The sequence below is a fragment of the Pungitius pungitius genome, chromosome 8 (assembly GCF_949316345.1).
Source record: "Pungitius pungitius chromosome 8, fPunPun2.1, whole genome shotgun sequence".
Classification (NCBI taxonomy): domain Eukaryota; kingdom Metazoa; phylum Chordata; class Actinopteri; order Perciformes; family Gasterosteidae; genus Pungitius; species Pungitius pungitius.
This window is the reverse complement of record NC_084907.1, coordinates 6,623,843-6,641,488: the sequence shown is the minus strand read 5'-3', so window position 1 is coordinate 6,641,488 and position 17,646 is coordinate 6,623,843. Positions and strand designations below refer to the sequence as shown.

General features: G+C 44.3%; 1 protein-coding gene across 12 annotated transcripts in view; it reads right to left on the bottom strand.

Moving 5' to 3' along the window:
• Positions 1–17,646, bottom strand: part of atp2b2 (ATPase plasma membrane Ca2+ transporting 2) — a 92,046-nt gene that overhangs the window by 23,889 nt on the left and 50,511 nt on the right. For 7 of the 12 annotated variants that reach the window (XM_062563984.1, XM_062563986.1, XM_037491287.2 and 4 more), the window contains exons 3-10: positions 11,491–11,691; positions 8,988–9,245; positions 8,093–8,218; positions 6,902–7,027; positions 6,457–6,489; positions 4,903–4,995; positions 2,722–2,763; positions 228–392 (exon numbers count right to left, since the gene is read on the bottom strand). In XM_062563984.1, the coding sequence (XP_062419968.1) occupies positions 228–392; positions 2,722–2,763; positions 4,903–4,995; positions 6,457–6,489; positions 6,902–7,027; positions 8,093–8,218; positions 8,988–9,245; positions 11,491–11,691 (1,044 nt within the window). The remainder of the gene's footprint in view (positions 1–227; positions 393–2,721; positions 2,764–4,902; positions 4,996–6,456; positions 6,490–6,901; positions 7,028–8,092; positions 8,219–8,987; positions 9,246–11,490; positions 11,692–17,646) is intronic. The other 5 variants (XM_037491291.2, XM_037491290.2, XM_037491285.2 and 2 more) reach the window with 4 other exon arrangements.

Genomic DNA, 17,646 nt, shown 5'->3' with positions numbered 1-17,646 from the left:
ATTAAGGTCATGAATGCAGTCTGCTGATAATAACAATGCCTTTGTGGTGCCGTCTTTGGGGCCATGAAGTGTTTAAATGCCATTCTGAGCATGTTTTGTGTCTGTAACAATAACTTCAGCAGTCGTATGAGTCCTATGAGTGAAACGTCTTGCTTTGTTGAACAGGATGACGGCTCAGAGCCTTGACTTCCCCAATTTAACCGGTTGACTGAGTGACAGATTTGTACCTGCTTTGCCAATTTGGACAGCCAGTTTGGTCAGCTTCCCTTGGAGGACGGACTTCTCTTTCTTCGAACCAGACACCTTCTTTTTCTCTTTCTCGTCGGACTCCCCACCTTCAGCACTCTTTAGAGGCTGCATCTCCATGGCAGCTGCTCCATCCTGCTTCTTTACTGTTAGCACCACATAAAAAAAAAAGATTGCAATAGCATTAGATATGTAGACTGGACCAAGGAAGCAAAATTAAACCGGAAGTTGGGCTTCAACACCCAGGTTTTACACTAGCACAGAAATAAAGTTAATATTTAAAGACAAGAAAGACTTTGGTATGTATTAAGCGTTCAAGATGTGCAAATGTCTGTTGCTGCATTGTCTTGTGGTACAATCGCAGTGAATGTTGTGAACCTTTTTTCTGTGTAGATAATGAAAACTAAAAAATCATGATGCTGTAAGTCTCCTTTTGCTAAAGTAAAGGGTTGTGTTTCTTTTGATTCAAGCTATTTTCCCCATCACAAAGTCATGAATAATTCAGCGGTCCTACATCTGAGGGCCAAGCCATGTTCAAGGATTATTTACACACCTTATACTGTGTTGCAAATTTCACACTGAAGGAAAAATCACTGTGCTTTACATCAAGAATGATCAAAATACAAAAAAAGAAACAGAAAAAAAGAGATTACAAATTCATAAAAGGGATTATTTTAACATAATAATTTAAAGCAGACATCTCACTTTACTGCAGACCGTGAGATAACAGCTACTGAATACAGCAAGTAGATTGAAGGCAAAGAAAGCTTTTCTGGCAACAATTATTATAGTACCACAAAAGAAAGAATGAATTGATCATGAAAAAGTCAGCAATATTGAAAGGTCATCCGTTAATAATCATAATGTTATGAATTTTACATGCATGAAAGAGTAGAACTTTTTATATTAAAGTGATCAAACATTTCACTGGAACAAACATCTTAGGAAGGAACTCCAAAAAACCCAAACGCAGAGACGACTGCAATAGACATGCTTTGGAAATGTCCTTGTTTTGTACAAAAAACAACTAAAACTAAATTGAAATTAATTCCATGTGATAACGTTAAAATCCATACAGTTATTGATCCTTTGCTAAATAACTTTGATATATGTATGTTAATGAAATCACAGTGAAATAATTTCATATTGTAAATAGATATTATCTATGTATACTCTTTCTGCGTGTGACAAAATCAAGATTACCTTTTTTTTTTTTTTTTTTTTTTTTTAAACCCAATCCTTAATATCTTCACTCTGTCTCCATCTCTGTCCTCCTCAGGAACGTGGTGCAGTGCGTCTCTGCAGATGAAGCCCATTACCAAGATTCATTGCAGCCCTGTTTAACGATCCCAATGACTCATGTACGGTGTTTGCTGCTCACAAAAAGCCTTTAATGTTTTACATTTGCCGTCTTTGGCTGTGCATTTTGGTTTTCCACATCCCTGACCAAAGACAATGTCTTTTACATATCATTCACCCTTTTGCCCTTCAGCTTAGGAGAGACGTACTTGCTTAGCTTGTGCATCTGCAGTCCTGGTTGATTTAGAATTTTTTATTTGAATGAAAATAATGGATTGTTTAGCAGTTCTGGGTCATTTTGAAGATGATGGGCTTCAAGTTTTCAGTCATTAGGCTTTTAATACTGAAAAATAATAATGATTTCAAAGTTGATTAATAGTGTTTAATGAAAAGGTCTGGTGAGAATGCTAAAAGAAAATTGTTAAAACTTTTTAGATGACAATTTTTCCATTTGCTTTAAATTAATAAAACAATTCATTTTCTTTTGTATATTCTATCAGACACATTTAAGGGACGTGAAGGCACATGTTTGTTAACCTGGGATGAAAGCTAATTTCCTTTTGTTGACTAAACTGAATGATCAAATGTACCGTATTCATGTAATCACAGACAATTGACATTATATTTTGTGGGGAGAGTTTCACAAAACATTGAAAGGAGACAACCAGGGTGTGTAACGAGTTCTCAGAGAAACGTTTTAAACATCGGAGAAATACTAAGGGAGGAAGACATAGTAGTTATGGGACAGGTTTCGGTTTCCTCGTCGGGGTCAGCAGAGTCAAGAACACAACAAGAACAACAACACAACGAGGGACCACGGACAACATAATAGTGACGGTGAAGAAGAAGGAGTTTCTACTCTATTTGAACGTCGGGTCAAACACCGACATTCTCTGGGACTCACTCTGACCGTAGCTAAACCCCTGGACTCTAAATTAGCACTGCACAATAACGTGAGACAGCGTGGCATTAAGGATGTAGAATATAAGGAAGGCTGAATCAAGTAAAGCAATCTAGAAGAGATTTCTCTTCTGCATTTGACCCGGAGCTTACACCAAACTCCAAAGAAGGAGAAAAAAAAACGAGGAGAGAGGGGAGAAGAGGAAGAGAAGGCAGGAGGAGATGGAGGAAGAGCAAAAGCAGGGGAGGAGAGAGTGAACGATATGGTTTGGTTACCTTTAATCTGGTTGCTCTCCATATTGCCATCTTGCATTTTACCTACGATGGAGACATACAGGACAATAACAACAAAAATAACCAAGGCAGACAAGTCAACAAAGTATCCCGACAGAGACAGCACAAATAGTGAGAACCGGAGCACACAAACAGGGAGACAGGAAAATGACTTTTAATACAACGTCTCTGTGACAGTCACATAGAAAGGCTTGTGATGTGTAAATGGTGTCATGTCGGCAGGGGCCACGGCTACTGGCAACAGGCCACAAACAAATACTCCAGATTTTCTTGGATTAAGTGGAGGGAAATTGGGTTTTAGCTTTTTGCGTAGGGGGAATGACCAGGTAATTAAATTCTTACATAACCTTTTGAAGTAAACAATGTTTACATATCCTGTCTAACTGGGAAAAAAAAGAAATACAAACACTTGCCTGCATTTTTTTTTTAATTGCAACATACTAACAATATGAGCACAGGTAATTCTAGACACATTATTAAAAACCTTTAGTAGAAAAAAGTGTACCACGAACACACGCACACATCACAAATCGAACACGAGGCTGCATGCACAAGAGGTAGATTCAGAAGGCACATGCGAGACCACACGATAAGAGGGAAGCAGACTGGAGATGTGAACAATAAAAATGGAGAGAGAAAGAGGAGAGAGAGAAAGAGGCAGAGCGAGGAAGAGAGAGAGAGGGAGACAGAAGGAAAAGCCTCCCACATGGCAAAGTTACATAAGAACAAGTAAATCGAACACTAAGTCCAGGGACAAGGTATTTATTATGCTGTTGGATTCTGCTTTCACAAGGAGCGAACCTAGTGAACTTAATTGCAATGTGTGTGTTTCAATGACTCATCTGTGTGGTTTTAAATTGCAGAATCAATTTGCTGGTAGTCTAACAAATCTGCTAATAGTAAACACGGTGTTATCGTGCCGGCTGATGAAGCAAAAAACGAAAAGCTTTCTTGATAAATGTATATACAATGTACACAAAATAAGACGTGATAATTAAGAAAGCATTTACTACATGCGGCATTGTTGATCCTATTATCTACCTAGGCTGTAATTATGGAAATATGGGCTGTTTGTATAAGTGGTACGCAGGAGAGAAACTGCACAAAATCCTTCTTTCGATGCTTTTGTACTCAAATCTCACACAGAAAATGGCTCAGCTGGAGCTAGAAGACCATATTTTCTCAAAATCTTTGGCATGTATATGGAGAATAAAAGGTTTTCTTTCACCTCCACTCTCTGGTACAGCCCGGTCATCATTACAGCGCTAATCACATGCCTTGTCCCGGCCTTGAGTACGAACATTTTCCAGCTGCTCTCGACGGAGACACAGATAAAGGAGAACCCTGAGCAACAATACGTGAAAATAATCTTTTGCATCGTGTTCAGCTCACACAGACGTTGAGGATTTGCCCTGATTTCAGAGCAGTCTTTTTCTGCTCTGAGATATATCCATTGACATAACAATCAATCCCTATGAAGCAGATAGAATCAGAATGTCTGTGCACAGTAACTATGACATCTCCACCAGCAGCCAGTTGGCCTGGATTAAAGACTGGAAACGCGTCAGTCTGGCTCTGTCCTACTGTAACGCAAGCTCACCAGTGAACGCAGTAAATGTGTGTTAACTCTCTTTGTTGGGGTTAGGGATCAGGCTATTTCTTGACGCGGTGTAAGTTATTTTACCACCTCCCACAATATCTAACAATAAAACCCTTCAAATGTTGAAAGACTTCACACGTGGTATCCTGACTATCGCTCACAGAATCTTTTTTTAACACCAGAATATAAAATAGCTCTAAATCTTTTCACAACATGGAAGCACCAAAGACATCCATAGACTTTTATTAGTTTTAGTGTTCATTTAAAGATGGACATGAAAAAGTCATTACAAGTTTTTCCAAGACAGCTACGAAGTAGATACATTAAAAGCATTTACAAGACAAAGAGAATACAAACTAGACAACTAGACAAAGTCTTACAACTACAACAGGCGTGCATTGACAGCATGGATTCACAGGGTTCGACACCACTGAAAGAAAGAAGATGGAGCAGAGCAGGGAGGTGTGCACCCGTGATGGGAGGCATGTTGAGGATGGAGAAGGCAGGAGTCAGAAGTCACGACAGAAAGAGGTCGGTGATCAGGGGTGGGTTGGTCAACCTACCATTAATTAGGCTGGCACTGCCAGGGGCATTATTGCCTGCAGCCCCATCCGTGGCTATAGTTGCGATGGGGTGGTTAGGGGGATGGGAGCAGTCTAGCCAGTAACAAGGAAGGCCGAACACACATGAACGTAAACAACAAACAAACACGCGCGCCCCCACAGACACACGTACGTGCACGCACAAGACAGTGAACAGAAATAACATGGTTATAGCACAGTTAAGAGTATCAGCGTGCGTAGGTGTGGATCAGTGTGGTCAGTTGCAATGTACATATTATTTATGTAATCATATGTATTCTTTATAATGTAATAAACAACAACAATTGTAACATTGGACAGACATTATGAAATCTGTGCAAAAAAAACCAATATCATAAAATGTAAAAACCAAAGCAGCCACAAAAAGACAAAACTATTGTAAGTTGATTTTCTGGATATATTTTAAACTGCCTGTGTAGCATGTATGGTAAACACTAGTGTTACTACTTGTTTTTCTGTTGCAAAAAATAATTAAATTAAACCATGTTATTCATGTAATATCTGTTAGCATCACAAAATTATAATACTAGCAGAAAACCTGAAAAGAATGAGCCAATAAGGTGTTGCATAGCCAATCTGAAAAATAATTAAAATAAATGAATCAGCAAATTAAATGGGCTAATTTATCAGCCAGGCAAATACACATGTTCCAACCAGAAAATTGACAGGGCGAATAACATTTTCAAGTGTAAATATGAGAAGGTGAAGAATATTTTCCTTAGCAAGTCCAGCAGTTAAGAGTTTTTCATTTTTAAAACCTGGAATAGATCTCAAAAGGATATGTCAAAATGTAATAAGAGTTATGAACATGTATCGTTGATGTAACTTTAAATTAGGCTTTTAAAGTTTGATGAGTTAGGATAGCCATAAATAAAGTATTACTTGCAAAAAGTATGGTACAATTATTTAGACAATTATTTAAAGACGTTTAATTTAATGACAGTCAGTTCATTTTAATGAATTTGAATTAACTACTGACTGCTTCCCCGAGCACAGATTCAGTGGACAGTTTTTTTCAGACACCTGGTATTTCTCCATGTTTGGTCAATCTGATCAGACTCATTACATTTGAAAATAATGCACGATAGGTGGATGCACTAAAAGAAGAGCATGTATAGCATCCGTTATTGTTCAGACCAGGGGAAGAACGTTTTATCCACAGGGGAAGTCACGTTTTGTTGTTAACTTGTGAAATGTAAGAATTCAAGCTCAATGTAAGAACTGAAGTAAAATGCTTCAAAACATGCCAGCTAGTTAGTTTGACGAGTGCAGAGCCTGTAATCGCGTGTTATGAGGATTATGGATTGTGAAATGTGTCAATCTGTCAACACTTGGGGGATGCTTGTTTGGTGGGAACTAGGCTTCTCCTTTCGAGAGAGGAATTAAACTGGAGGAAGGCTGCTCGGGTAAAGGACAGGGGTGTAGAGTAGCGTTGGTTTACTGGTGCCAGTAAGGGGTTGAAGGTCAAAAGGATCAAGTACCACTCCCAGGGGTCAGAGAAAGGTGATACTCTACCTGTGTTCTGGTGTCCGTCTTCCACTGCCCCTCCTTCGAAGAGAATTTGGATGGATAGAGAGTGAGGACAATAATACACTTTGAACCCACAGAACCTGGATACTGCAGCCCACAGGTGCACCACCAATACTCATTTCATACATTATTTATACAGTTTCAGCAAAGAGGCCTAATGTCTACAGATGCCTGTGGAACGGCGTTACAGTTCACATGAGATTAACTGGTGGACATTTGTTCATTTATGAGATTAATGTTTATAACCCCTTCAATAACAAGGACAGTTAAAACACTGACATGATGCAATGAGAGCACACCGTTAGACTTGCAAGACAAACAAAATATTTTTTTGTGTACGCTCTCTGGGTAAGTGCGCGCCGCCGAGTAAAATTACCTTAGTACTCCTGAACCAGAAAAAATTAGCTCATGATAAAATGATCTTTCTTACCTTTCTTTTCTTTCTTCTCCTCTTCCTCTGTGCCGGCCCCCAGCAGGGTGAAGATGATTCCAGTCTGAGAGTTGACCCCGATAGCAGTCACCAGCATGCGCCCTGACCCCTCCATCACATGGGTGCCTGTTGACATCGTGTTGAATAGGTGTCACATTAGATTAGATGCAATTTTTAGTGTTTGCTAAAAGAAAACATTGACATTATTGGAATTCCCGCCGTGATCGTGTGCATTTCTTTCCACGGCAGTTGGAGAAATACAGATTCAAAACAATGAATTGGTCTGTTCAGTTACCTGTTACAAAAGAAAAAAAACAGCAATCATCTATACGTAATGGGGATATTACTTCGTTTTTACGGTATTGTTGTTAAAAAGTACTAAAACAATATCACCTGACGAAAGTCAGGACTTTATTCTCATTCATTCTAAATTCAAGGTGCTGCCTTAGAAAGCAAAATGCAGTAAAAATGTGTCACTGTGCAAATGTGCGCAGGCTGCACTACACTTGTGTGTAGGTTTCACAGTAAACAAAGACAGACCATTATTAACCTTCGGGGGAGTAAGTACATGTGGGTGAATATAAAGCTAATTAAAGAAGACTGCAAAATGGCCCGCGGCTAATTATCCACAGGAAAGGATATACTAAAATGTGATATCAGATTAACCCACGTTTCTGTTCTTCAAGCTGCAAAGTCTTGAGTCTGCTGATCTGAAGATCGTAATTTCCCCAAATTTAATCTCCTGTGCAAGGTTGTGCAATGACTATTACTAATTATTCTTAAAAACAGCGAGGCAGACCCAACCTAATCCCAATAAGTCTGTCAGGAGAAGGTACATTGTTTAAACAGTTGTCTCATTGGTATCCCATCACTATTACGTGGTTATATTTAAAGGAATTTTAAAATTCCAGATTATTACGTAAACTTAACTATCTCTGCTTCTGTCATTTCTTTAAAGGCAGTGGATGGCAATATAAGGTTGTGTCATTAGGCTAGTAAGTGTAAAAAAAGCAACGCATTTTTTTTCCGACATTCTTCAAACTTAACACCAAGCCAAATAGACGAAAAGACCATTTAGTGTGAATTACAGCCCTCCGTCTCAAAGACCTTTGCTCTTTTGCACAACAACATCACTTGCAGAAGCCATGACAGTGACATGCAGTTCCACCCATCCATCGACTGGTACCATACCAGATAACAGCATGGGGTCCTTGTCTACACACTTCTTGACGTGGTCGGACTCGCCGGTCAGTGATGACTCATCAATCTTCAAGTCATTGCCCTGGATCAACACTCCATCAGCGGGAAGAAGATCACCTGCAATTACAATGGTGGAGTTGCTAATTACATCGAGAGAGGAGGAGAGCGTCTGTCTGTGTACTGACTGTGTGCAGCTAAATTTATTTCCGCATTACAATTATGTTGCTCAAATATACTTAATTAATTCAGGGTGGATTGTATTTTAATCCTCCTCTGGAAATGAGTTGGAGGTCCGTCTTCAGCCACTGAACAAAATAAATTACTTTACAGAGAATAAAAGACAAGGGAATTAAGGAAGTCCCCAAAGTTATCTAAATTTTCTGGCAAGCTCAGTACAATTTAGTTAACTCAAAAATATTTCACTTTCTATCAAGGTTGAAATATTTGATGCAAAATGATCATAGCAGTGAGAAGGGGCCACCTGGGTAGATGTTAAACATGTCAAATAATAATAGTGTAAATAGTAACAGAGTCTAAACACCTTTGTGCACTGCTGCAAAACAAACACATTTATTTTTCCAGAAAGATGTTGGAAAGATGTTGGAAACATTCGTGTCACCAAATGAACTGGATGAAGCCAGAAGTTCTACTCCTTCATTGATGACCTCAAAGTGTTTGCTTTGGGACGTCTGTATGTGTTTACAGCACAGACTGAAAGAAGCAACTCAGGTTCTCTCTTGTGTTTCAACTTCCATGGTTCTGCTTTCAAAGCTCTTGCAACCATGAATTCTTCACTTTCTGCATGTCACTACCCGAGTAAACTCTAAACACACACACACACACACACACACACACACACACACTTTGAGAACCCCCTCACACCTACCGTATTTGATCTGTGCGATATCCCCTACCAATATGTCCGACACTGGCAGCTGTACGACCTGGCTCCCGCGGACCACCTGGAACTTCTGCTCTTGCTCGATGCGGCTCTGCAGCCCGCGGAACTGCTTCTCCTTCGACCAGTCGTTAAAGGCCGTCACCAGCACCACGCATACCACGGACAGCAGGATGGCCGCGCCCTCGATCCAGCCGGCGTCCGCTTCGCCCTCGTCCTCGACTCCGCCTCCTGCCGCGCCGCAAGCTGAAGTTTGGCAAAGAGGGAAGACGAGGGTTATGTAGACGTCACGTACACTTAACCAGCACGCTGTGCTTTCACATAGACTTTAAGAATTCTGTCAGCACACACCTGAACACCGACTATCGACCCACAATTTTCGATGTAAGGAGTAGGAACACTTCATTATGACAGATACACAAATGTAATAAAAACTCACACTGCGGGGTTTATGTGCATTTTTTGTTAAATGGATAATTTAAACAAAATAAAATAAAATCATCAGGAGGAACCAAATAAATACTTCACCCCTGGCTGTGAACTGGCAGACTCTGGCATATTTGGAAATGAAACAGGGCATTTTCCCAGTTGTCCTCATGCTGCTTAATGTAATACTCTGGGAGCCATTGTGCCCCACACTTCTGGTTAGCTGACTTCAAAAGCCCCCAGTGAAGTGATTGGATTTGGACAACAAAACAATTGCAGCTCAACAAGGGAACTAGAGCAGACCCGATATTATGGACATTATAAATGCAGGGTCTGATTTAACTAAGAACTACAGTCAAAGCAAATTGGATGTATTGTTGCAATACAGAGGGGTTTCGATCAATAGGATGTTCTTGTGGTGGAAATAATGCACATGCTCCAAAACACACCCTCCTTAAGGTGTAGAACTACCAGTACCAATGCCCACCTACTGTTTTGGCCAAAATTGTGAAAGAACCAAATACTAGCAAATCAGTGCAGCACATATTTAATAATGAAATAATAATGTTATGTCCTGCTTTGTCACAGGAGTGCGTTGACGGAAACAAAGAGAATGTAGTAGCTGTCCATGGTTCTGAATGGACAGCTCTTAGTATTTAGACACGTAAGCTGTGATCTTGTCTCTTTCAAAAACAGATACAAAGACGCACAATCATGAAACACATTTGTAGTTGTCCATGGTGCTGACCAAGGCCCAATATTGGGCAATACCCAAACCCAAAGCAGACATATAGGGACAAATGGAGCTCAATGAGAAACTTTTACAAGTTGTGGGTGAGACGGCTCTTTAAAAGAACATGTGGGTTTATTGTCTATCGATACCTTATTTTACAGGTGTTTGATACCTACTCAAATTACAGCCTCCTCACTCAACTGCAACCCGGCTGTGTCTTATGTAAATGAGAACTAAGTCTTTTTTTCGCCTTCTATTTCTGGATGTTGCTTTTTTTTTACCTACTAACACAAAATTCAACCAAGATGTCTGCCTGTGAATAAATACTCTTTGCGTCTGATATTTGCTTTTCACATATATCGGTATAGAAATATACAACATAACTGTTTATAGAAAAGGAATTTTATAAAAGGATTGCGTTTTATGGGTCTTAGAATTATATTTTTTGATTTTTGATTTCCACTTAGTTCCTTATTGTTGCTTAAAGTCAATGTCCCTAATGATTATATTTCCTGTAATCGCCATACTGCACACCTGTGTTGCATCTAACTTGTTTTATTAGGCATTCTAAAATATCTGCAAAAACATAATGGAAACGGTCTCACACGAAGCAAAAAAATATGCAAGGTAGGAAGTAATATTTCACAACCTAAGTTGTACTAACTAAATCCTTAATGACTCATTAACTCTCCCTTAACTTTAACCATCCAGCTAAAACATTAATGAAATCATAATATGAAAAGACGGTGGTGACTCCTTTTTTTTTCCTTCCCTGGTATTTCTACTTTCATAGGACTTTATAAACCACTTAAAGTGATGACTGGTCCCTTTAGCACAGTAACTGAATCCCATTACCGTGATAATGCTGGGAGCTATGACTGATGCCGCTGACTCAGCACCTCGTTATGGTCTCTGTCTTCGTTTCCTGTTTCACAGCTCACAGGGCTGATGTATGGGCACTTGGGGCTCAAGGTTATTTCTCTGCTCAACACTTCATTAACCTTACCCGTACCTTTTTATACGCGTATTTATCGCGGTCATAATGCGCGCGCACACCAATAAATTACCCGTGTGCTCGCTAAGTTGCCTGAGCTCTTGGGGTTAAAAACAAAGTGACGTGCCTTACCAATTAAAAAGTGTGTGCATGCAGGTGTAAGTGTGTCAGCAGGTTCCAGTAATGTAAGAGGAAGTGATGTTGGTGTGCCAATGAGAGTAAAGCTCTTTGCTGTGGTCTGCAATAGTGTAAGCACTTGTGAGATAATTGTTGTAGTGAGTGTGTGTCTGCCTCAACACTTTTAAGGATTGTAATTTCACAAGAGCCGTTTGACTCACATTCTCCATTGCTCTCTCCGGGAGGGTGGTAGAAGGAGAGTCCCAGGGAGATCAGGGCGGCAATCTCCAGGATGATGAGGGTGACATCCTGCAGCGCCTCCCAGACCAGCTGCAGGAAGGTTTTTGGCTTCTTTGGAGGTATCAGGTTTTTACCAAAAATTTCTTTTCTCTTGTCCAGGTCATTTTGGTCACCCGAGAGACCTGAGCGTGTAAGATACAGAAGAAAAAAAAATAAGAGGAGAGAAAAGATAAACACAACAGATGCAAATGCCTTCTATTACTGTTTTAAGACATTTTATAGTGTTTATTATCTTGATTTCCAGTCAGCGTTGTTATAGATTGTTATTTTCTTACTTGACATTCCTTTTTCTCTTTGTCTTCTCTATTATTCACTCGCACACTGAACACAAACAAGCCCACTAATCGGATCAGTCGGAGTCATAATAGGCCAGGGTTCTGCGTTCCTTATATAATTCTGCTAAGCGACAAAGGCCTTCCGCTTTGACCTGATACACCTCCACATATATCAAGAAGTACTGCATATGAATGTCTTTGGCTCTTTTATCTGTAAAACTTCATACTGGCTCGAAGAACAATTTACTTTTAGAATGCTGTCTAGAAAATAATTCTCTCGCAGAGTTTGTTACATAAATAGTGGTGTAGTGAAAAGACCAATGATTGAACTTCATATATTTTAAATACCATTGACATAAATTACTAGCTTTTTGTGAACAATGCATCATTATTTTCATATAGTTTTCCATGTGGATGATTCACATAAGAGTGCATGTGCCGCATTCTATCCAACCTTAAATTGGAACAACATTTAAGATGGGGTCGATGGTGGTATCTTTCACCAGCCTTGCCTCAACAATTGTTCTTCATTTTAATATATAAAACCAGATGTACATAGGGTGGAATAAAATACATGACGCATTTAAAAATGTAGTCTATAATATAATATATCCCGAAAAGATAAATCTACATCATTGGTGCGTTAGAAACTACACAAAACGTTCATCGATTCCCGCATCAAACCTTCACAATGCGTTGTAATTAGCATTAAATCTACAACCAGCAAATGCTCAGTATCTTCAGTTAAAATTATCCATACAAAATTTCTATAGTTTTGTCTCTGGCTGTTTTCAGTGTTGCACCGTTATCTGCTTGCTGAGCGGATGCACGGTGTGTATTTACTGTTGCTCTGTATCTGTGTCTCCCTCCCCAGACATTATCACAGTGTTATGTCATGCATGGTGCGTCACTGGGTCTCCCAGGAGTGGCCCTGGATTGCACCTGATAACATCTCTGCTACAGTGTTTCACATGCGAATAAAAACGACTTATTAACATTAGCGGTGAATAAATGATGAGTCATCCAATGTTGTAGACAGAAGAACAACGAAAAACAGAACAACGGAATTGTTGGGTGAAAGACAAATGTATACAGCAAAGAAAAAATGAGAGAAAATAGAAAAAGGAAATTAATTTTGCTCTTTGAATAAAGAGATGGAGAAAATAGAGGACAGAAGGAGGGCAGACTGAAAAGAGAACCATTCCCAGCTGCTACATAGGAGAATGCCCTGGTTACAAATAGATCAGTCTATAAATAGACTCATTACCCATTCTCTTTTAATTGTCTCTCAGAGAGGACCTAGCATGCTCTCCCATTGATCTCCACAGCACCCTGCCTCACATCCCACACAAACATGTGTGTCCATGCACCATGCATGTGTGTGTGTGTGTGTGTGTGTGTGTGTGAGTGAGTGAGTGAGTGAGTGAGTGAGTGAGTGAGTGAGAGAGAGAGAGAGAGAGAGAGAGAGAGAGAGAGAGAGAGAGAGAGAGAGAGAGAGAGAGAGAGAGAGATTTTGATTTTTAAACAACCTTTATTTTTCCGTAAAGCAATATCAATCAACAATCTAACAGGTATATAATTTATAATTTATTTAATATAATCAATCAAAAATCAGTCTCTATTCTAATGGGCCGCCCCGCTCAGGAACCTCCTCAGCCGGACTGACGCCTCACTCGGTCCCGGTTGTGCTCCCCCCTTCTCTGTTGAGCTTGAGGAGGAACTTCCTCAGCCTGTAGACCTCCTGCTGAGTGAAGTCTCCAGCTCCTTTCTTCATGCTGCCGTGTCGGGCAGAGCGAGCGAACTTCTCCACGTCGGAGAAGTAGTCCTCCAGCCTCACTCCCCTCTCGTTCTTGGTGGCCAGCAGGAACTCCTTCACCTGCCCAGCCCCGTACCTCCTGGAGACCGTCCCACCTGAGGAGACACTGATGGCAGAGCCCCACCCCGAAGAGGAATCGGACTCCCCACCCCCCGCCTCCCCTCTGCTCGACGCCCCTCCCCTCTTTGCCTGAGAGCCTCCTCTACTGGCCCTCGTCTTTCTCTTCAGGTGGGGGACCTTAAAGCCCACCCTCCCCTCCTCCATCTCCTCCTCACTGTCGGAGACGCCCATCCCACCATCGAGCGACCCCCGAGCTCCTTTACAGTCGCTCTCACGACTCATCCCACTCGTCCCCTCTTTCACTCTGTCACACACGAGACTCGCCCACTGGGCTACATTCACTTCTCCATTCACTCCTACACTCACCCCCTCACCCACCTGACCGACCGGCTGGGCCACACTCATCCCCTCACCCACCTGACCGACCGGCCGGGCCACACTCATCCCCACACCCACCTGACCGACCGGCTGGGCCACACTCACCCCCTCACCCACCTGACCGACCAGCTGGGCCACACTCACTCCCTCACCCACCTGACCGACCAGCTGGGCCACACTCACTCCCTCACCCACCTGACCGACCGGCTGGGCCACACTCACTCCCTCACCCACCCCCTCACCCACCTGACCGACCGGCTGGGCCACACTCACTCCCTCACCCACCCCCTCACCCACCTGACCGACCGGCTGGGCCACACTCACTCCCTCACCCACCCCTTCACCCACCTGACCGACCGGCCGGGCCTCACTCACCCCCTCACCCAACTCTCCAACAACCTCCTGGGCTTCCCCAGCCCCCTCTTCCTCCCCGGCCCCCCCAGCACCCTCCCGGTTCTGGTCCTGAGAGGAGGACTTTACTGGACAACCCCTCGCCAGGTGTCCCTCTCCACCACACCGGAAACACCTCCCATCGTCCGATGTAGCGAACATCACGTATTCGAACCCCTCGATCCTCACCTTGATCACCAGGTTGAGAGCCTGGGTCTTGGTGAGGACCATGTGGAGCTGTCTCCTGTGCGACACCACATGTCTCAGCAGAGGAGACCTACACCCTGAGGACACCTTCCTCATTTGGGACACCACCGTCCCGTGCTTCACCAACTCGGCGAGCAGCGCATCGTCCGGTACGAACGGCGGAACGTTTGAGACCGTGACTCTGACCGCCGGCTCGGCGAGAGGCAGCACGGGAACGAGGGTGCCGCGCACCACCACGCCGCTCGCCACCACCTTGCGCGCCTTCTCCACGCTGTCTACGAAAATGACCACCGCGTGGTTCATTCGTGCAGCGGACTTCACGCTACCGTGACCCACCAACCCCCCCACGGCCAAGCCACAGTCCTCCACGGAACACGCGAAGCACGGCGCGAGCTTCACGCCGTGCTTCCGTGTTAGCCTCGTGAGGTCCATCTGTGCGTGCTGCACGCCGATCGGCTACAAACACGCACAAACTAAGACCGACAGAAACCAAAATCACCCACACACACAATCACACATTTACACTAAAAGATCCGAAATTAAACGAAATTACAGCTAGAAATCACAATCAAACAATTCACCTCACGCTCCGCTCACTCCGCACTCCTTCCACTCAGAGAGAGAGAGAGAGAGAGAGAGAGAGAGAGAGAGAGAGAGAGAGAGAGAGAGAGAGAGAGATTTTGATTTTGAAAAAACCTTTATTTTTACATTAACTAATAACAATATGTATACAAATTAGACGGGTATATAATATAAAATTTATCTAGTAATCAGTTTGGACGATCTGGACTCCGCCGCACTCCTCCAGCATCTATTTGTCCGCGGGTCGCCCCGCACACGATCCTCCTCAGCCAGGCTGACGCCTCACTCTGTCCCGGTTGTGCTCCCCCCTTCTCTGTTGAGCTTGAGGAGGAACTTCCTCAGCCTGAAGACCTCCTGTTGGGTGAAGTCTCCTGCGCCCTTCTTCGTACTGCCGTGTCGGGCGGAGCGAGCAAACTTCTCCAGATCGGAGAAGTAGTCCTCCAGCTTCACTCCCCTCTCGTTCTTGGTGAGATGCAGGAACTCCTTCACCTGCCCCACCCCGTACCTCCTGGAGACCGTCCCACCTGAGGAGACGCTGATGGAGGAGCCCCACTCCGAAGAGGAGTCGGACTCCCCACCCCCCGCCTCCCCTCTGCTCGACGCCCCTCCCCTCTTTGCCTGAGAGCCTCCTCTACTGGCCCTCGTCTTTCTCTTCAGGTGGGGGACCTTAAAGCCCACCCCCCCCTCTTCCATCTCCTCCTCGCTGTCGGAGACCCCCCTCTCACGAACGGGCGACCCCCGAACTCCTTCACCATGGTTCTCCCGACTCACCCCACTCGTCCCCTCTTTCATACGGTCACACACGAGACTCGCCCACTGGGCTGCATTCACCTCCCCATTCACACCTACATTCACCCCCTCCCTCCCGTGATCGATCAGCTGGGCTTCGCCCATCCCCTCCCCCACCTGACTGACCGGTTGGGCCCCACTCACCCCTTCACCTGACTCCCCACCGACCTTCTGAGTCCCACTCACCCCTTCACCTGACTCCCCACCGACCTTCTGAGTCCCACTCACCCCTTCACCTGACTCCCCACCGACCTTCTGAGTCCCACTCACCCCTTCACCTGACTCCCCACCGACCTTCTGAGCCCCACTCGCCCCTTCGCCCGACTCCTCACCGGCCTGCTGGGCCTCACCAGCCCCCCCTTCCTCCCTGGCACCCCCGGCACCCTCCCGGTTCTGGTTCTGAGAGGAGGGAGTCTTCACTGGGCAAGACCTCGCAGGTGTCCTTCTCCACCACACCGGAAACACCTCCCATCGTCCGATGTGGCGAACATGACATAGTCAAACCCCTCGATCCTCACCTTGATCACCAGGTTGAGAGCCTGGGTCTTGGTGAGGACCATGTGGAGCTGTCTCCTGTGAGACACCACATGTCTCAGCAGAGGAGACCTGCAACCTGAGGACACCTTCCTCATTTGGGACACCACCGTCCCGTGCTTCACCAACTCGCCGAGCAGCGCATCGTCCGGTACGAACGGCGGAACGTTCGACACCGTGACTCTGACCGCCGGCTCGGCGAGAGGCAGCACGGGAACGAGGGTGCCGCGCACCACCGCCGCTCGCCACCACCTTGCGCGCCTTCTCCACGCTGTCTACGAAAATAACCACCGCGTGGTTCATTCGTGCAGCGGACTTCACGCTCCCGTGACCCACCAACCCCCCACGGCCAAGCCACAGTCCTCCACGGAACACGCGAAGCACGGCGCGAGCTTCACGCCGTGCTTCCGCGTTAGCCCCGCGAGGTTCATCTGTCCGTGCTGCACGCCGATCGGCCACAAGCACGCACAAACTAAGACCGACAGAAAACAAAAATCACACACACACAATCACACCATAAAAACTCGTAAATAAACGAAATTCCAGCTCAAACGGTCACAATCAAACAATTCACCTCACGCTCCGCTCACTTCCGCACTCCTTCCACTCAGAGAGAGAGAGAGAGAGAGAGAGAGAGAGAGAGAGAGAGAGAGAGAGAGAGAGAGAGAGAGAGAGAGATTTGATTTTAAAAAACCTTTATTTTTCCGTAAAGCAATATCAATCAACAATCTAACAGGTATATAATTTATAATTTATTTAATATAATCAATCAAAATCAGTCTCTTTTCCAGTGGGCCGCCCCGCTCAGGAACCTCCTCAGCCGGACTGACGCCTCACTCGGTCCGGTTGTGCTCCCCCCTTCTCGTTAAGCTTGAGGAGGAACTTCCTCAGCCTGTAGACCTCCTGCTGAGTGAAGTCTCCAGCTCCTTTCTTCATGCTGCCGTGTCGGGCAGAGCGAGCGAACTTCTCCACGTCGGCGGAACGTTCGAGACCGTGACTCTGACCGCCGGCTCGGCGAGAGGCAGCACGGGAACGAGGGTGCCGCG